Consider the following 21873-nt stretch of genomic DNA (forward strand, 5'->3'; position numbering starts at 1 on the left):
TATAAACAGCGACACCACCACACTCTGCAGCATCTCTTACTACTAGTCTGAATTTACACTACAACAGCAGCAACGTACAGTAGCAGACAACTCGTCTGTTTAATATTTATCCAGAAGCATCAGAGGGGCTTCTGTTGTGTGTTCTAATGAATAAAACACGATGTTTATCCTTCCTGTTTAACGTTAAGTCCCCATGAACAGTCACAGGGACCAAGAGAATATTTACTTGCGTTGGGACACCGGGGAGTTGGATTATCTGCTGGCGGCTTTGTAGTTTTCTGAAGCTTCCCCGTGTGACGTGTTCCAGGGAGAGTGCTCTTATTTACTCTCCGGTCCTCTGTGTATAGCCCTCCTTATTGTTTGTTCTTATGTGCCACCACTCCTGAGGAATATGCTCCAGGAGAGAGAGACACACACACACACATGCACACACACACACAGAGAGAGAGAGAGAGAGAGAGAGAGAGAGAGAGAGAGAGAGAGGAGGGGGACACTGATGCTGTGATCATTACATGGGATTGAGACTACAGATTCCAGAAGGACACAGATGGAGGTGTTGTCACTACAGAGTATTCCATTAGAAAAGGGATTTAATGTTGACAAGGTCTTGAATTTAATATGAATATATTATAGATGTGTAAGAAAATTGGTTTACATTTTTTGCCACGACAGAAGAATGACTTGTGTGTAAATGATGCTTTCTTTTCATGTTTATCATAAGGAGCCATGGAATAAATGTATGCAGCAGTAAGACTAACAGAGAGCAGACGAGACTCTACGAGAATAAAGTGCTGGGAGAAGAAACGGGTTTTTTTTTTTTTTCTTTTTCTTTTTTTTCTTTTTTTTTTTTTTTAGCAGAAAAACATTTACACGTCGTCAAGAGAGTCGGACACACGCGGGACCCTTTGGAGAGCCACGTGAAGTATTCTTTTGTACCGAAAGGTGGCGACGTTGGGTTTCCAAACGCTGTCAGTCACCCAGACCCAGCCATGCTCCTCTCAAACACACAGCGGTCCGCTTCATCTGTACTAATCCATTTCTGCGATTTGATGCGGTAAACAGACCATTTCTCCGCCGCTCACTGAAAATCACTGAAATGATGGATTTCATTCCGAGACGTTTGGGTAGAGTGACTGAAACGGTTTTGACTCTTTAATTAGAAAGCTGCCTACATAATTAATCAAACACACCTGAGAAGAATATTTCTCTATCCACACAAGAAATGAGAGTAAGATTAACAAAGAGGAAAGTCAAACGAATGGACAGATAATGCTGAAACAAACCATATCGTTGACAAATATGACTCTAAAATTCAATTCAAATGGTTATTATGGTGATGGAAAAACGTTAAACTTGTGTTAAAACTATGACGGCTTGATAATCTAAAGAAAGAGAGACGTGTATATTTACCATCCGACATCTTCTTCCCGGAATCTGTTTTCCTTTATTTGCTTTCGTTCTTTTCCATCTAAAGTGACAACAGGATGAATATTAAGTCTCGTGTGTCAATCTGCTGATGGGCTTGGACAGTTCAGAAAACTTTGGTTTCTATACTATTATGCTAATAAGGTCCCCGGGCTGCGCTCCTCATTGGCTGAGTCTCAGTCAATTTCATATTACAGTCTGACGTCAGGGCGCCTATAAAACTAAGCAATGCTTTTTTAACTCGTCGGCTGACTGATCCCTTAGAAAAAAATCTATCAATCCTTGGGTGGAGGGGTTTTTTTTTTTTTTTTTTTCATTCTCCACAAAGCAACTGTTTGCCCGGGACACGTACGTGAACCTCCTCAATTTGGCGCACTAATCCTAAAAGGAGCCATGAAGTGTTAAATGGTAGAAACAGAGAGAGCGGCGCTCAGACACCCGCACGCTGGGAGAGAGGGAGGAAACAGCGCTCCTGTGAGCAACACAGACTGAAGAAAAAAAACTTATCGACTCACAAAACCAAAACCTGCGCTGCGCAATTAGTGCGAGAGAATCCACTTTTTCCTTCGGTTTTGAAGAAAATAAATAAAGAAATCAAGCTGGCTCAGTGCGTGTCTCAGCAGCCCACTTTGACAGGTGCTCCTCACCCCCTTTGGAGGACTGTCAACAGCAAGAGGATGGCATCAGAGCTGGCAATGAGCAACTCCGACCTGCCCACCAGTCCCCTGGCCATGGAATATGTTAATGACTTCGATCTGATGAAGTTTGAAGTGAAAAAGGAGCCGGTGGAGCCCGATCGCAGCATCAGCCAGTGCAGCCGCCTGGTCGCCGGGGGATCCCTGTCTTCCACCCCGATGAGCACGCCTTGCAGCTCGGTTCCCCCCTCTCCAAGCTTCTCGGCGCCCAGTCCGGGATCAGGGAGCGAGCAGAAGGCTCACTTGGAGGATTTCTACTGGATGACCGGATACCAACAGCAGCTGAACCCCGAGGCTCTGGGCTTTAGCCCGGAGGACGCCGTAGAGGCGCTGATCAGCAGCAGTCACCAGCTCCAGACCTTCGATGGCTATACCAGAGGGCAGCAGTACGGCGGCGCAGCGGGGGCAGGAGGCGCCATGGCCGGGGAGGAGATGGGATCAGCGGCCGCCGTGGTGTCCGCGGTTATCGCTGCAGCCGCAGCTCAGAACGGGACTCCCCACCACCACCACCACCATCACCACCACCACCACACAGGGGCACACCATCCCTCCTCCGGGTCTCAGTCCGGCGGCGTCGCGGGGGGAAACCACCAGCACTTGCGCTTGGAAGATCGGTTCTCGGACGAGCAGCTGGTGACCATGTCGGTGCGGGAATTGAACCGGCAGCTCCGGGGGGTCAGCAAGGAAGAGGTGATCCGGCTGAAACAGAAGAGGAGGACGCTAAAGAACAGAGGTTATGCCCAGTCCTGCCGGTACAAGCGGGTCCAGCAGCGGCACGTCCTGGAGGGAGAGAAGACGCAACTCATACAGCAGGTGGACCACCTCAAGCAGGAGATCTCCCGGCTGGCCAGGGAGAGGGACGCCTACAAGGAGAAATACGAGAAGCTGATCAGCACCGGCTTCAGAGAAAACGGAGGATCCAGCAGTGACAACAACCCCTCATCCCCGGAGTTTTTCATGTGAGTCTCGGCGCTGAAAAGTTTTAATAACCGACCCTCACAAAGAAACAGAGAGAGAGAGAAAAAAACACTTTAAATTTGCGCGCAGCTCAAATTAGGTTTTTTGCGTGCTTGTGTTGAAGTTGTTAAAGCTGTTAAGTAGTAAGGACAAAAGAGTTTTTCCTCTCTTCTGTATTTCAGGAGTGTTTTGTTTCGGCGTGAGGATCTTGTTTGTGTTTATCACTTTTACAGGATACATAAACAGGCCTGTTTAAATGACCACAAATGTCCACCAATATTTGAAAGGATTTCTTTCCAACTCGTGATGTTTGTCTTCAGACACACTGCATAAAATTTACTTAAACCCTTTGCTGAGTAGGTGCGCCCTTCCAGCCACATCCTGCGCCTCGTCCATCCTGTTCCCTTTACCCCAAAATCTGTTTTGTGAAATCCAACAAGCCTCAGGCAGCAGCAGCTTTATTTTGATGTGAATTTATTTTTGTGGTGAAAGTCAATTTATTTGGATATGAATGATCTCATTTTCATATCATCCATCCTATTTGTCTTGTGAAAAAAATCATCCAAACTCAGTTGGAGCAGAAGTTTGGGAAATGGATGAGAGCCTGTGCCAGTTCTGTGAAGCCATGCATGCTGGTCATGTACGGATTGTGTTTTGACTTTTTCCTTTTTCCTTATTTTTGTGAACTTGTGTAGTTATAATGATTGTAATCTACCATGACTGCATTGTTCAGCCTCATCACTTTTTGGGGATTTCTTTGTTTAAAAAAAAAAAAAAAAAAAAAAAAAAAGACAAGAAAAAGAAGAGTGTGAACAAGTGCATTCATCCGTCACTTTGCTTCATAAAAGTTCCCCCGCGAACATGGACCCTTCAACATTTTATAGGCTTCCCTTTGAGCTTTGTGAGAAAAATGACAATGTGGAATAAAGCAACTTTGTACTCGATACTGATTTATACTGACAGACAGCATAAGGTGAGCAGCATCGGGATATCTAGCAGAAACAATTCACATTTTTGCAGACTAAATATTGCGATCAACAAGTGGGGCTGAGGATAAAATGCTCTGAGCAGAACAGAAGCAGACTATGATGCATGTCCTGAAATAAATGAGAAACAGGTTACTTTGTCACGCTAAATTGTTGCAACAAATGATCTATTCCTTCTGCACTTCGTTGTTAATGTGTTTTCCTTTCATTTAAGGAACTTAATTAAGTTTACTCAGAACCCTATGGGTGTTATTCGGTAAATAAACTGTGAACTGTTTGGAAATGGAAATTTAATGTTCTCCCAGTGTTGTAGAATAATTAAGCAAAGCATCATGCAGCCATATATCTTTTGTGATGCCCTGGATTTCTATACAGTAAAATGTATTGTCTGGACAGTACAGCTAACAAGCGGGCACCGTGTGGAGTTGAACAAATACACCATTCGTCAATAAACCTTCATGAGTGGAAACAAATATATTCTCCTGAAAATGTTGATTATTTTTTGTTCTGTTTAGTTGTGCATGTTTGTCACTGTGTTTTTGAGGCGCCAGCACACACTCTCAGTCTTTGCATCTTCTCTTGAGTTAAACTGAAACATAAACAGAATGGGAAACGCCAATTGCAAATGTCATCGAGATAATACGAACATCTGTTCATAAACATCTGGTTTTGATTAAGGCGCGATGTGACGCACAAGGCGAGCAATTAGAACAGCTCCAAGATCAAGTGCAGCTCTGACTGAAGTCATTTTCTATTTTGATTCAATGTGCGTTTTTCCATCTTTTTTTTTTTCCTCTGAAAAATGCAACGCGAATTATTTCAAAGTATTTTCTTTTCATGGCTTTTACACATCAGGAATTAAAAGCGACGATCTCCACCTGTTGCGTAATAAAAGACAAAATCTCTTTAATTTGGCTTTAAAAACGTGTAGAAAATCAGACCACAGTGTTCAGTATTTCCAATATAATTTCATTTTTGCGTCAGGGCCTAATAATCGTGCTGCAGGTGTCCTAGAAAAGGCTGAGTTAATGATTGATTTTTGAGTAAACTTGCACTTTTTACTCGGTGACTGTCCACTTGTTGAATATTGTCTGCGGAAAGTTTCATTTAAAATCCACCAAAGACAAAGGTCTCGACGACAAAATAATAATAATAATAATAAAATTAAAAAAAAATCACGAAACGCTTTGTCTGGAAACGATGACGCAAATTTGTCTAATTTTGAAAATAAGTATTTTGATTTCCTGCAAATAAGTCCGTCTGAAAATAGACTTTATGCAGTCAAACGCTTGAAAATAAAACTGTGGCGATATGATTCAAAGGGACAAATTTCTAATCAGACTGAAGGATCCTGGCAGTCATATTTAGCTGACAAAATGTTCGCCACGGTAATGACAATCCACCACTTTCGCTCCAGTGGAAAGATTCTTTGTTTGACTCTTGATGTGAAAATGCTGATAAGGGTGGAAAGAAAAGCCACAGCGGGCACTCGCAGTCAGTTGGTTTTGAAGCGGCTGACGGGGCCAGTCGCCTGTTACCTGCCTCTGCTCTGGACTGAATGTGGCCTGCAGAGTGTTTCTGCTCCTGAAAGCAGCCTGATGAAGTCAGTGCATCCTAAAGAGCAGCATGGCTGAGATAAAAGCTGCACAAGATCCGGGTTGGGCTGCCATGCAAGGTCACCACAGTGCATGCTGCTGTATGTGTGTGTGTGTGTGTGTGTGTGTGTGTGCAGGAGGGATGTTATCTTTTCCCACTGCAGGACCTTTGACAGTCTGACCACTTGCATGTTCTGTGTGTATGCACATAAGGAGGAACTGCTTTTTTTCAAATGTGTGTGGAGCTCAGGGAAACTTTCAAATGTACCACAGCGGTGACACGTTTGCATGCAGAGTCGAGGACGGTGTATTAGCTCTGTGTGTCTCACCTGTACAACAATGTCTCTTTCACACACACACACACACACACACACACACACACACACACACACACACACACACACACACAGTCACCTGGCTCCCATGAAAGCCCAGAGTGAGGGACAAGATGGGAGAGCATGATCCTCTCGTGCCTGGAGGAATGATTTTCTCTGTGATTAAAAGTGAGTGAGAGACAGAGATAGAGCAAGAGGGGGGAGAGAGAGAGAGAGAGAGCGAGAGAGAGAGAAAGAAAGAGAGATGCTGGCTGCCTTCCTGCTCCTTTCAGATGATAAACGATCAGAGATGCGTCCTAGCTGAGAGGAGAGGGCCTTTTAGTGAGCATGTGTCCACTAATTTATGGCCCTCCTATCTGATTAGGTCAATATAGTGTGCTTTTTAATTACATTTGTGTTATAACCTAGAACTGGAGATGCTATTCTTCTTTCGTGGCACCTCTTTCTTCTGTGAGGCAGATAGGGCTAGTTGAGTTTTCTCTGGAGTCTCAGGATTTTGTGCCCGGGACAGTCTCGACCCGAACCTGCTATCAACAGCGCTGTGTGACAGACAGGCAGTCTGCTTTGTGTGACCGTGTGCTCTGTTATTCAATGCGTAAGAACGATAAAGTGGAAAACTGCTGATCATTGTGGGGGTGTAGAAACTGTGTGGGATACTCTCTGTTCGTGTGTGTGTGTGTGTGTTTTGACTTCTAGACACACCGAGGGGCAGGAGGATTCAGTAGCACTGATTCACTTCCTGTGTTGAAGGAGGACAGAAGGCACAGGAAATAATATTTCTGCACTTCCTCCTCATTTCTCAGCACTCTACAAGATTCACTGCTCCTCCCTCTGTCTTTTGCATCCTCTCTTTCATTTGTACAGTACGAAAAAGTACGCACATGTAGTATGCAGACACGCCACATTATTAATCTTATTAGCATGAACTGTAATTCTATTGTCCGGCCCACTATATTGACTTTTGCGCTGTGATCATTTGCAGTCTGTCCGATGATTAGGTTATTAAAGATAATGTAGTTGTCTGCTGTCACAATATTGGACTCCCTCTTTCAGGTCAACTATGGGAAATCACTTTGAAATTTATCAGTATTGACATTTGAATCATCATCATGTACTCCACTTTAATGCGTCAAAATTAATAGGACAAAGGATGTGTGCACTTTTTAGTGTCTATTTGTGTGAGTGCTCAATAACCAGCCAGCATTGTCTTTTATTTGACCTTGTGGTGGAAGGGTGTATGTATGCTTCAACTGAGTGCATTAGATCTATTGGAATGACTCATTTCTATTATGACATTGTGATGCTTGTGGCTTCTCATATCAGTCGAAAGGAAATCGGAACAAATGTAAGTAATATAAATAATGTTCGTATAATCTCACGTTGCACAGAAAAACTCAAAAGGAGGTGTGAAAAAAACAGGCAGAATATTTATTTTTTTACAGTAATTCATTCAAGAGCAGCTGAATATCAGTTCAAGTTGCTCCAGCAGCTATTTGAATTTATAGCTGTTATAATTGGAAGTGTCTGTTTTTTCTAATCAGCTGAGCAGCAAGCAAACGATTTATTTCTTGATAGTCGTACCCCAAGTGTCGATATCTCGAAATATATACTGTTACCATTTTATCAAACGCCATCTATCGCTGAATAAAAAAAGAATTTGTCTTGTTGTATTACTAAAAATTGGAGTCACATATCTCATTTTGTGACACAATGCCTTTCTTTTTGTGCCCATGTTCATTTTCATTTCTTCCCTGCGAGCGCGACCTTCCCCATGACGAAACCCCCCCAATGGGTTAAAAACATATTTGCATTCAAAAGAGGAAACAATTTCAATCTCTTCCACTCAATCCGCATCTGCATCACTCCACGCGATAAACATTTACATTTAAAGTGATTTAAATCAGCTGCATTTATGTTCCTCTGTGGTCCGTCCATCATCCAGACCTGCAGAGCCAGAGCTTCTCTCCCTCTCTCCTCCTTCTCTGTCTTGCAGTGTCCTGAGTTATGTGTCATTTATTTGAAACCCTAATAATTTAACTTGTCCCCCTCCTGTCGCGGCGGTGCATGTGGTAAGAAAGCAGCAGCTGTAAAGAAGGTCTGTGCTGCTGCCCCTGTGTGTGTGTGTGTGTATCTGTCTGTGTTGCCTTTACATGGTGATTTTCTCCAGCAAATAGAAGCATGGGCAGAGTGGAGGTAATGTGATTGTCTGAATCCAATCCTTATACTCTTGTGTTGAATTGAGATTACTGTAAATGCTCAGCCGTAGAAGAATGTGCATATAGGCACATGTAACGTTTTGCGTGTGTGTCGCAGCAGAATTCTAACACCAGATTTGCATTTTCTTGTTTAAGGAGCTCTCCTCAGAATGCATAACTAAAGGGCAATAGATGAAAGCTAATTATGATTTAATTACATGTGATCACAATATTCTGACTCACAGATAAACATAGCCGAGGCTGTGTTGATGTTTTCAACAGTGAGTTGAGTTGCAGGGCACAGAGTCAGTGGAGTGGTGTGTTTTGGACTGCAGCGCGGTGGCGGCGGCGGGAGCGGTGGGGGGGGGGGGGGGGGGGGTGCTGTTTGAAAACTGAGTGCATTATGCGACTGTGTGTGAGTGTATTTTTGTCTATGTGTGCGCACTTAAGTCTGCGCGTGCACGAGTTTGTGTTATGCAGGGTGGAGCTGGAGCCGAGCCCGACCCCTGTGTGTTTTACCTGCATCTCAATGAAGCGAGAGAGGTGATTTACCCTGCATTCAGCCCCCCCCCCCCCCCCCAGCCAGTCAAACAGACATTGATCTCTTTGCCAGGCAAGGTGACCCACAGTGTTGTTCAGCTCTTCCAAAGTCTCTCCTCTCCCTTTCATTTGTACCTGGGAAAGGCCTTGACCCCACACACTGCTGCCATGTAGCAGCCCCCTGCACGTGGGCCTCACTTCCCCTGTATAAAGCCCAGTGTGTGTGTGTGCTTTTTTGAGTTAGCACGCAGAGTAGACACATGTGTACAAGTATATGTGCACGGTATATGTAGCCACGCACACGTGTGTGTGTGAATGTTCCTCTGTGTGAGACTCTGAGTGTGTGTGTTTATCAAGCTCTTTGTTTGTGTTGAACAGTATGGTGTGAGTGAATACGTGCAGATTTATCTCCATGGGGCTGAAACTGTAAATTTTCAACAGAGTTTAGGTACATCTGAGAGTCCGGCGGGCCCATGTTGATGTTTCAGAGTATTTTTCAGGTGGCGGCAGCCCTCGCTCTGCTGCTGGTCTGACACTCCTCTGCAGCTGAATGGGTCAGAGTCCATTTGGCCACAGTGTGAATCGGATTACAGGGAAATGAATGGCTCTCATTGTTGCTTAAAGATGGATTGAGGGGTATTAATATATTTTGTCGCTCCTTCGCCTCATTTCTCTCCACTGAGGGCCAGCGGAAAGTTTTTCAGGATGATTCTTCACCTGGTTTTTAAAGCAGGTTTTCATTATCATCGCTCTCACTCACATGTGCTCGTACAGCGCTCACACACGTTCATATGTTACGTTCACTCATAAACATGCAAATACGCTGCTGTTACAGTATGATGTGATCCTCATGAGCTGACCGAGCTGAAGCCTTCATTTCAGTCATTTATGAACAAATCATTTAATCTAGATTTTTGTTAAATTCTTCAACTAATGCACTTTTGAAGTTTTCTGATGAAGGATGGGGTTCTAAAATTATGTCGTATTATCAAACATTAACAAATATAATGTTACAAACTGAAATTTATTTCACATATACTTTTCATGTGTATTGATTTTGTGTGTGTGTGAGTGTGTGAGAGTGTGTGTGTGTTTGGATGCGTGCATGTGCATCTGTATCCATGTCTTGGAAAATGAGCAACTAAAAATGTCTGGTTTGAAAAAACCTTCCATTCAAACCAGACGTCCGACCGATTTAAATATCAGATTGATTTTATTTGACCGAGCGTTGCGTTAGAAGTTGTGTTGTTGTGTTGTCTGTGTCTGTTTGGTGCTGCCTGCCTCTTGTTCTACAGCTCTGCCTCTACTTTATATGTGATTATTCTGAATTGAAACTGGTTATCTAAACTGTTTGCCTTGAATTTAAGTATTTAATTAATTCCAAATAGTTTCAAGCATTCAGTCAATTTTAGGGAAAAAATATGAATGCCACAAAGGTATTATTCTGTTGAAGTTTTATTGGTTTTCTAAAATATTACTCAGTGGTTCACGCCTTTGTCTTTATTCTCCCCAGCGAGCCACTTTTTTTTTTACATTCATGGTCTGTTTTGTAGCCACAAACACTCATTACTTGACATTCAAAGTAAGTCATGTCTACAGCAGAGTTTCCTGCTCTGTGGGATGAGAGTGTGGGTCTTATAACACATTTCTGTTTCCTGTTTTTTGCAGGACATCGAGAAAATTCCTCCATCTGTGATAGAGAGCTGTGACCTCTCTGCCCCACCACCCGGGAATCTGAGGTAACGTTACACACTCCTTTACTTCACAACACAAATTCATTCAATACATTTAAACACCGTTAAAATATTTAACACTAACGCCAAAGTAGAATAGAACATAAAGTACATCGAAAGGTTTAATGTTGCAGAAATCTGACGATCTTTATTTCATGTCTGCTGCATATTCATCAAAATACAGCACGTAATGTTCACACAGAGTTTTTAATAACACTGTGTTAAGTGATCCAGAATTAATTTGTATATTTTATAATATTTATTTTACTTACATTTTCAACATTTTACGTTTATCTTAAGGACTCTGTCAATCTCCTTCACTCTGATAGACAAAAAAAGCCCACCTTACATTTAAAAACCAAAAAAAAGGGTTGCATTAGAGATAGACTACAATACAAAATATACAACATACTGTAACTGCTGAACACAATTGCTGCTTTTTAATCTTTAACACCATAGTTTACCTTTGATTCCATAGTTCTAACTGTTTGAACACAATCTGTCTTTACACTGTCTAACAAGTCAAACAGGAGCCTCAAATCTGCAGCCCTACGACGTCTTGATATTTTCCCTGTTTGTATAAATGTGATAAAATGTGTGCAATGCCTCAGACATGGAGTGTGATTATTGTATCTTTCTTTGGAAGGAAATCAAAACCACAAACCGCTCGCTTCTATTAATTTCATTGAACAAGGAAGCACTCACTTCCAGCAGTGGACACCTGGGAGGGTTTCATTAATAGATCGATTCATTTCTCACTTCATATTTAGCTCTATGAGCATTAAAGCCTCCTTCAACATTTGTTGTGTGCGATGTTGTGCAGTCCTCTGGTTTGGGGCTCTGACAGTGCTGCTTGATTGACAGGAGGGTGACATGTGCACTGCTCATGGGATGAGGCCAAAACCTTTGTCCTGACCCTTTGACCTCCTTCACTCTCTCTGCCCTCTCTGAGGAGACAAACACTGTACATAATTTTAGATTTCTGGCTGACACGCGGATGGACGGATGGTGGGATTGCAGAGGATGGCGGAGGACGGTGGAGTGAATGAGGGAAAGCGAGGGGTTTTTTCGCATTCTCACGAGAGGAAGGGCGGATGGAAGGAAACAAGGCAAAGTTAGGGAAGGAGTTAAGGGATTGAGCAAAGGAGGGCACCTGGATTTGAATGCAGATGTGCGCGCCAGGTTGAAAGAACAGTGGGTGAGGAGTCAAAGGAAGGGAGGAAGGGATGGTAGGAGGGTTCCTGGCCGTGGATGCAGACAGACAGGCAGGGTAACCAGACGCAGGCGGTGACCTTCTCTGCTGCTGGAGGATCGAAGGCTTTATTTAAAGGCCTGGTCAATGCTGGGTGCTGCTGAGGTATCAGCCTCGCAGCCAGGCGACTCATCACCACTGTAATACAACTCTCTAACCCTAACCCCCCTCCCATACAGACACACACACACACACACACACACACACACACACACATAGACAGGACAGGACACTCTCTGGACACCTCAGGTTTTACACTGTAAAGTCGAGAGGCTGGACAGAGGAAACTACAGCATCAGCATCGGCTAATTTTACTGTGCAGCAGACAGTATACTCCACTTTCCTCATGTGCTCAGCATTGTGAAGCACATGCTTGTTTGCTTGTCCATCACTGTCCTTTTTTTTAAATTCAGCACTGACCAGTTCTAAATAGATGGTAATAGAGAGCACAATGCACAGGTTTATATGTGATGTACTGACACCGTGAGGATGGAGGTGGTGAGAGAGTTAAAAAGTGACAGGATGCAGGCCGCTAAGGTAGGACACCTGCATCTGTGTGTGTGTGTGTGTGTGTGTGTGTGAGAGTGGAGCATATGTTCGTGCGCTCGCATGTGTGTGGCTGCAGCGTGAGGGCACCTGCATGCTTCAGCACTTTCTGGCTGTCAGGAGCTCTGAGGTCACAGGCGGGGGAGTGGAGAGGGCACATTAGAGGGAGCTTCAGAGACCCCACCCACCCACCACGCCTTCACGATCCTTCCCCCCGCACCTTCCACCAACCCATCCCCCACTTTTCCCTCTTTCCCCCGTTATACCCATCATCCCTCCACCGCATCCTCCTCCTCGTCTTCCCCTCGTGGTGACGGGGTGATTCGGCCACTTGGGGGGAGGGGGCGCAGGGAGGCAAGGTGCCTCTGTGGCTGACAGCAGGCAGGTCAGGTTTTTGTAGACACGGCAGAGCGGAAAGGACACATGCGCACAGGCATGCAGACACATCAAGGTGTGTGCGTGTGTAAGAGAGAGGAAGAAGGAGAGCATGTATTTAAGGGCGTGTGTGGACATACGGGCTGCATAAGTAAAGACCTAAAAAGCTTCAAATATGGATGACTGTATGAGAAAAAATCAAAACACCAACTAGGCAGAAGATTGATACTGACGTGTATCATGATATCTGTTTAGGCTTCTTAATACGCATCACAGTGGACTACACTGTAACATTTTGAACTTCCCAGAAAATTCTCAGGTTTGGGTGGTGGGGGTCTGAGTATACTATCAATATAGTTACAGTAATTTCTGATACTGAGGCAAAATTCCACAGAATGATTTCAGATGATAAACGATAAATATCAATTTATGGTCCGCCCTTAATTCAAACATTGAATTGTCACGTAAGAAACGCTGCAGCTGTGTCGGGGTCTTTTGTATTCTGCAGCGACAAGGATTTGCTCCATCCACACATTGGCACACTTCACTATCCATTTACTGCCTGGGATATATATAACTACTAGCTGCTCAGTGTGAGTCTCGTTACACTGTTACAGTCTTGATAGAGACGCAGACGTCATCCCTCACTCCAGAAAATCCAAATGACAGGGAGGATATGAACAGGATGTATGCTCATTATTAAGCCTGGTCTAAAAAGAGAGGAAGCGGGAAGAATTGGGTCTGGATTAGAAATAACAAAAAGGGGGAAAAAAAAAAAGATTTGGCTGTCTGCACTTGTAAAGATACACAAACTGAACACAGAGCAACTGTGTTTAGATTCAGATTGTTTTCAAAAATGTGTTGTGTGTTTTTTTACTTTGTTCTAAACCACAGAATAGATTATAGAGCTGCACCCCGGAGCCAAGCCTCTAAACATCAACCTGCTCCTCTTTTCAACTTATGTTAATATACAATTTTCTCTCCGATGTTTCAGTTGTTTAAGCCCGGATTGTGTTGTTTTATTCAAACATAATTAGTTGTAAAGCCGCTACCACCGTGTGTGAGTGTGTATGCCTCAGAGTCACTGCTGTCCTCAGGTTGCGACTGTGTGTTCACAGCGTGATTGAGAGAGGAACTGGTGATCAGCCGCAGGTTAGTGTGATATAATGTATTCCCCTGCATCACCGCAGCCGGCAGCCCAGGGCCTTCCTCTCGTCCACAGCCTCCTTCTCCTCACACACACACTCCTTCCTCGCTCCCCTCGCATCACCATCCCCTCTCCTCCCTTCCCTGTGGTGACTGCCCAATGCTAGCTGCTTAGTGTTGCACCCAGTGTCTAATTGAATTCCAACACTCCGGCGTTAGCTCCTGATGCTATAGAGATGTTAACACGGCACAATACTAACAGTCCCCGGGACGTGTTTCAACACCCCACTCCTAAAGAGAAAATTAGTGCTAAGCTCACTCTGGCAGCACATGATTTATTCAAAGCTCCAAACTATGTCTTCTGTATCCCCTAAAGGATCGTCTTTTATAGCCACGAGCGAATCAGCACTTCATACACCTACATGCAGCACATGCAGAATATGCATTGTGGCGACTCTGTTGGTGGACAGACTGTGTGTTTCCTCTCGCGTCTCATGCTCCAACTTGTGTATCTATTGTCTCTTATATAAATGTGTCTGCTGGGCTCTCTGCATCCATATTGCTGGCGATGCCGTCCATCCCCTCTACCTGACACCCTCACTTTTATTCCCTGGCTCTCAAACACTGGCTCTGGGCTTTAATGGCACATATTTCCTGGGCCCTGCTGAAATGGGATGCATCTTCTCCTTGTTAGCTTGATAAATAACCAGGCTGCTGGGAAAGTGCTGAATTTTAGCTTTCAGCCTCTATTTTCTGCTGGATGACATTAATTTTAAGTGCTGAGAAGGAGCTAACTAATACAGACAAATAAATAAGGAGGAGGAAGGGAAGGTGCAGAGGTGTTGGAGTCATTCTGCTGTCCCCCCCCCCCCCCCGTCCCCCCGTCCCCCCGTTCCCCCCCCATGTTACCTTTTTATAATCAAGCCTTCATAGTATATATGCAATATGCAAACCTGCAAAAAAAAAAATACACAATACACAAGCATGCACACACACTTAATTTCTCAATAGATGCTTCTGTTGTTGTCCAAACTGTGGACTCATCCTGTCCCGCTATTGTCAGGACTCCTGCAGAGGTCAAGTGTTTACTATGTTGCAGGTAGACAGACAGTCTGTCAGGTAGACAGTTAAGATTGGCTCCATGCTTCTCTATCTACTGTCTGCGTCCCTTCCTCCTCTCTGTCTGTCTCATTCTGTCCTCCTGAATTATGTCTTTCATCAGAAAAAGAGATTAGTGTGGCAGTGATGTGGTGGTGGATCACAGTGCTCAACACTATGGATAAAGTGTATTTATTTGAGCTTACAGAGACAAAAAAAAAAAAAAAAGAGATCGGGTTTGAGTCTGAGTGGCTCATTTGTGGATTGCTATTTAGATCTTAATTATTGTTCCACAAAAGACAAGAAACAAGTTTTTTTTTTGTTATTGTTTTGTTTAGATAAAACACTTATATTAAAGTGTGTTTAAACGGGGTGAATTAAATTATTTTTGCATTTTTGTTGCTGCGTGTGTGTGTAAGTGCCATACTTGCTTATGTCTGTGCCGTGACAGCCTGAGAGCAGGTTAATCTCCATCATGTTTCTCATAAACATTTAGAAAAGATTGTGTCTTCTTGTTTTCAAAATCGGACTCTAAGCTTCCTCAGCAAACAAGCTGCTGTGGAGTGAAATAGAATAAAATTCGACTATTAGAGCACAAAATTAAAGTGACATCGACTTTTTGCCATATTTCGCTTTTTATTTTCATCTTGTTTCGTCCACACTTTTATTACTGTCCTTTTTATATTTTTCATTTCATTTTATCTTGATTTTCTTGTTTCAAAATTTTGAAACAAGCAAACCCGTAGATGACTTAACATTTAGATAAAGTGTTTGTCAAATGACAGCACATAAAAAAGTTTTTTAATTGCACAATAATAATAAAAACACAATAATGAACAAACAGGACATCCACAGCACAGGCGATGTGAATCTACATTTATCAGTCACAACATGCAAAATTATGTGTAAATGTATGACTATCAGCATGTCACTACACAACTACACACACACAAAACTATTACTGATAGTTTTTTTTTTCTAAATGCTTTTGCTGCTTCTCTTAACATCAAACACAGCATCATTGCTCCTATGCATTCACATTCAGTGTTTTTGCACACAATCCATGTAAGCTTCACACGCATGCACGCGCACACACACACACACACACACACACACACACACACACACACACACACAGGCACCTCTGTAGCGTCTAACACAACACAATGAGGTGGCTTTGGCTGAGACACCTCATACATTATTTTAACAATGTATAGTGTGCTGAATAAAAAGGTCAGTGGTTGAGAACTGGCTCCATGTAACAATAAGATGCATGAACTGAGCGCTGCAGGCCCTTCAGTCAGCATCCTGCAGCTGAACGCTGTGAGGAGGAAACGTGTGAGCTAGAGTGATAGATTCCACTGTAGGCTGTGTGTGTGTGTGTGAGAACATGTGTGTGTCTGTCCATTCAGTGTTTATGGAGCACCAGTGTGAAACACCTTACAACAATAGATTTACTTGGTCTATCATTATTGATTGTACATTTTTCCGTTTTGCCCTTTGCCTCATGTTGATAAATGTCTTTTATTCCGACAATGTTTTGCTGTTAAAGCACATCGTGAGCTGAGATTTGGTTTTTAAAGCAATGCTTTTATTAGACCAATTCTATTTTTGTCAATATCCGAATACACTCTGGCTGTGCAGATGCGATATAAGCAATGCGTGTTTCTGTTTGCAAAGCAGGGTTTAATTTTCAGGGTGTATTTATCACATGCTGTCATGTTGCGGTCACATGACCACATGAACCACTGCCAGCAATTAAGGCTGATAAATCACTCATTTACAGGAAGAGAAGGAGGGACCGAGTTGGGCAAAGAGGAAACGAGAGAGTGATAAGAGAGAGCGAGGGGAATAATGAATAGCATGTACCCCATCACAGATATTTTATTCTTTCATTTTTTTTTTAACCATGATGTTGAACGTTATTGTGTTTGGGCAGTGTAGTATGAACTGTTGCCAGTGAGGCTCATTGACTCCTACAGGCAGAGACAAAGAGACAGATGGTAGTCATTTGTGTGGTTTACTGTGATTGTGACCTGACTGCACTGCTTTATTTACTGTTGGAGGTGTGTGTGAGTGTGTGTTCACATATGCAGCTGAGCGCACGCCCGCACAAGCAAATGCATTTGTGTCATGATGGAGAAAGAGATGCAGTGACCATACGAACACGACCGTTACTTCTCCTTCTCTCTCATGGGTTCCTGCTGATGGATTTCCTCTCGGGCTAAACAGGAGAGCAAACACACTGATGGTTCTGCAAGCAGCTGCTCCAGAATCTGACTACACTATCCCTTATTTTTGTGAGTGCGCAGATGGATACGGTGTTATCACACAGGCTTTGTCTTTTCTTGTCTCTTTGACCTGCTGGCATAGAAATTGAGACAGAGCACATACAGTAGCTATGAGCATTCTCTGCTGACACAGGTCTTAGAGAGTTCCTGGGATGTGAACAGGGTTGAACCTGTGCAGCGTCTGTATAAGTTACATCAGAATGTGTGCTTCAGCAGCTCAGGTCAGTGCTCTGCAGAGCCTCAGCCTGCCCACTCACTTGAAAAGGCTGATTAAAGATTCATGACAAAAAAAAAGGGGGGAAAAAAAGCCCATTTCTAATGGGCTGAAAGAAGATGAGGGGAGAAGAAGACGAGAAGAGTGGGAAGAAGACAAGCTGTGGGTTTTTTCCGACACTCTGAACTCTCATTCACTAAAGACAGCGGCCACTAACTGACTAAAGGTGTCTTTACAATGAGACCACTGAGGGAAGTTGAGTCAGTCAGGTTTCCTGCTGCAGAGGCAAAACGTTAACAAAAGATCAGCAATCAGCTCTTACTTTGCATGTGTCTGAGGGGGTGTTTGTTGTTCAAAGAGTTATTATATTTTACATTAACTGCTGACTTCCACTGGACATAAAGACATCTTATAACGATGTGTGTGTGTGTGTGTGTGTGTGTGTGTGTGTGTGTGTGTGTGTGTGTGTGCCCATGTATTCCTCACGTTGTAGGGACATAAACCTGTTTACACAGTCACATTGTGAGGACTCGTCTGACTTGTGGGGGGAAAAAAGCAGGTCCTCATAATGTAAATCATTACATTTTAGGATGAAGACTTGGGTTAAGGTTAGGTTTTGGTTATGGTTCAGGTAAGTCTCCAGGAAATGAATATAAGTCTATGTAATATCCCCAAAAGTGAAGTGTGTGTGTGTGTGTGTGTGTGTGTGTGTGTGTGTGTGTGTGTGTGTGTGGACAGTTATTACTCATGTTGAGGGCACATATATCTGTTTACACATTGTGTGGGCTCATCTTCCTTATAGGCACATTGTGCAAGTCCCTATGACATTAAGCAGTGACTTTGAGGCCGAGGACCTGGGTTAAGGTTACGGTTAGGAAAGTAGTGGTGATGGTTAGGGTAAGCCTCCAGGAAATGAATGTAAGTCTCTATGTAATGTCCCACAAAGTGATGGAAACACAGTGAGGAAGCTGCGTTTGTGTGTGTGTGTGTGTGTGTGTGTGTGTGTGTGTGTGTGTGTGTGTGTGTGTATTAATGCTGCATTCTACAGCAGCAGTACCCTGCTGTCTGTGTCTGCAGCCGGCGACTGGAGCAGCTATTCTGGGGAGAGAAATAAATTCTGTACACATTAACTGCACTATAGAACACAAAGTCAACACTGCGAGTGTGTGTTTTGTGTAGTTTGTGAAGTATTGCCAAAGACTGTCTAGCATGGGAAAATCTCTCATTTTTCCAGAGGGGAGGACAGACAGTGTGAGTCTCCACATTCTCTCTGATCTTTGCTGCCTGCTTGCTTTCTAGTAACATGAGTAATGTAAGTTTTATATGTTTTCAGGGGGTTTCGCTTTTAATTCTTGTCAAACACTACACAAATTAATTCTCTGTGCTTATTTTGTTTTTTTTATCTCGTTACTTTATGGCCAACAAGGTCACAGAAAACGAGAGTAAAACATTTGTATTCAAGATTGGAATTTTATCATTGATTATTTTTATTCATAAAATGTAGCAGATGGGAGTACAGTAGTAGCGCCTGAGAGCTTGTGTAGTGAATTTGTTTTCCCTGAAGAAGCTACCCACCATCTGTTTTGTTTTTTTTTTTCCACCACACACATGTGATGTAAGAAGGGTACTGCACCACCCTCATCCACCTTTCTCCCTCTCTCTCTCTCGTCTGCTCTGGTTCAAGGTTGATTCGCATTTGGGGACAGAAAATGGGGAGAGAGGGAGGGGACACCAAGGAGGGAGGAGCAAGCAGGAGAGAGGGGCACCAGCATGCTCATCGTTTGGCATGTGTGAACATCCTGCCTTTACAAATTGAGGAGGCAAAAGGGCCATATGGGTTCTCGTACGCCTTCTCTCTGTCACTTTCTTGTTTCAAACACACACACAGCAGGACTTTTTAAAGGCAGTAGCGTCAGTAGTTATGTCTATAAGAGGCGCAAGCCATCAGGCCGTAACACCACATGTTTTATGGTCATTGTCAAAAAATGCAAACCTTTTCTTGGTCAGAGCAATAAGTCAAAGAAGCTCATCACACACAAGGATGCTTGTCTACACTGTTGATACTCCACGTTTAACATCACACTGCGGTAATTGTGTGAACACTGGATTTGGCCACAGGCTTCGTCAATAGGTGCATCGCAGTGTTCTGTACTGTATATTTTATGTGGCTTTATCTCGAGTGAATTAAAGGGCCTGTAAAAAGAGGAATGGTATTAGCGTCAGACCACCTGGGGTGAACATCTGCAGCCTCAGACTGCAGACCCAACATACATCACTGTTTGTCTTCTCACTATTTACTGTCACACACACACACACACACACACACACACACACACACACACACACGCACAGGCTCAGCTGCATCCATCTTTTGCATGCCTCTTGTCTTATTGACATATGCGCAGTTGTGCATTCCTGTAGGGGGTCGAGCTGGTTATTAAAGATGCGACCAGGTCACAGGTCAAGTACAGGTTCTGCTCTTCTGAATGCCCAGAGGTCAAAGGTCAGCAGGTTAATGTCAGAGGTCAGGATGATCACAGTGCAGCTCGCCGGTAAAACCACAATCAAAACTTTAGATTTGGAGCTTTGAACGATTCCTCTGCATTATTCTGCTGAGTTTTGCATGAAACCTTTTTATTTGTTTATAGTATTTTTCATTCCTACAGTAACGACTCTCCTTTGAATAATTAGATGTTCTTTTCATGTTCTATTAGGACTGTTTTTCCTCATGCCTCTGCTCGAACACTATTTTTTCATCTTCAAAGTGAAAGCTAAAATAGGGCGATCATTGCAATTTAATTACTACAAATCCCTTTGTGAATTTGCTCTTGTGTTTGTTTACATGCACAGATTTGCCGGCTTCTGCAGTTTTTTTTGTGCAATTCAGTGAACGTGTTTGCTTTCTTGTGTCACTCTGTATATGCCTTCTTATTTATAGTGTGTGTGTGCGTGCGTATTTGTGTGTGTGTTGAAGTTGCAGTGGGGTTTATTTAAATAGATAAGATGGTGTTTTATTCCCAATCAGAGGAATCTCCTGTCGCATCTGAGTCTCTTCATAATAACCCCCAGCATTGCTCCACATCCCCTGACACACACACACACACACACACACACATACACACACACACACACACACACACACACACACACACACACACACACACACAAGCGGAGTATTGCAAACACTGCAATTTTTCTCTCTCTCAGGGGTGTAAGGCTTTGATAAATGAAAATAAATACTTTTTCTTCATACAAGGAACAGAAAGGGAGAGAGGAAAATGGTAGAAGTGACAGGAGGTCTCTGACAGTTTGATGCCTCAATACAAGCAAATATATGACAAAGAAACACCTTCTAAAACTCTGTGTGTGTGTGTGTGTGTGTGTGTGTGTGTGTGTGTGTGTGTGACACAAACTGGTGCTAAAACACAGGTCCATCCTCAGTCACTGTGGGGAATAAGAGTGAGGAAGGCTGTGATTCTGAGGTGCTGGCTGAGGCGAAGGGGAGATAGAGCAAGTGGCCTGCAGGCTGACATGTTAACTGAGTTACAGTGAGAGGGAGAAAAAAAAACAGCACATCACATGATTTAGAGGAAACAGGTTCTCCTCCCTCATCCGTCTGTTTCTGTGACTGCAAGGTCACGTAGTCGCCTCCCCCTCACTCCCTCTCCACCTTTGTTTCCCAGTGCTCCTCCGGACCTCATTTCATTCAACACTCCCAAACCTCCGACAGCTCCATAACTATAACTCTCTCCTCCCTGTCCTCTCCTCCTCTCTTCTCTTCATCCACAGCTAAATGACTCTGTCAGAAATAAAGAGCACTTATCTTATCTACTGCCTCCACTCTGCTGTCTCTGTCCTCGCCGACGTCACACACAAAAAAAACACACACACGAAGAAGAGAAAACAACAACGATACAGTTCCGGACTTGTATCTTTTATTATAACTTTTATTGTCATAATTGCTTTTCTAACCCAGAACCAAAACCTTTCCATTCCATTTTCTCTCACTTGCGTCATAATTATTCCTCTCAAATGTTCAACAACATCTCATCTTGTCATCCTGACTCAAAGTCTTCAGCCACCTGTCAGAAAGACACACCAGTCCACAGTGTAGCAGACAGACATGTAGACGGAGACTTGACAGAGGACAGCTGTCCACTTATGCTGTTCTGCCACCCCCCACACCCCACTCTTCCTCCTCTTTCTCATCTTCCTCTCCTGTCAGCCGCTTCTTCTGTCCTCCCTGTGGTGTGAAGAAGAGAGAAGGATGTACAGCTATCTGCAGCCAGCGGAGGGCTTACTGTGTGTTTTTGTCTTTCTGTGTGTGCGTGTGTGTGTGTGCCACCTACCAGGCACTCAGCAGGAGGCCACAGAGGGATGAGAGGAAGGAAAGAAGGATGAGGGGGTGGGAAGGAGTGTGATTGGGATAAAACTCTCAGCAAGAACTAACACAGAGTAACCAACACACTCCCACGTACACACACACATAC

General features: G+C 43.5%; 1 protein-coding gene across 1 annotated transcript in view; it reads left to right on the forward strand.

Annotated features, from left to right (window-relative positions):
• The first annotated feature begins 1768 nt into the window (after positions 1–1768).
• LOC143321896 (transcription factor Maf-like) overlaps positions 1769–21873 on the forward strand; it is a 46007-nt gene continuing 25902 nt past the window's right edge. The window contains exons 1-2 of the mRNA XM_076732610.1: positions 1769–3079; positions 10397–10467. Coding sequence (XP_076588725.1) covers positions 2103–3079; positions 10397–10424 — 1005 coding nt within the window. The 5' untranslated portion in view covers positions 1769–2102 and the 3' untranslated portion in view covers positions 10425–10467. The remainder of the gene's footprint in view (positions 3080–10396; positions 10468–21873) is intronic.

Source organism: Chaetodon auriga, chromosome 6 (assembly GCF_051107435.1).
Source record: "Chaetodon auriga isolate fChaAug3 chromosome 6, fChaAug3.hap1, whole genome shotgun sequence".
Lineage (NCBI taxonomy): Eukaryota > Metazoa > Chordata > Actinopteri > Chaetodontiformes > Chaetodontidae > Chaetodon > Chaetodon auriga.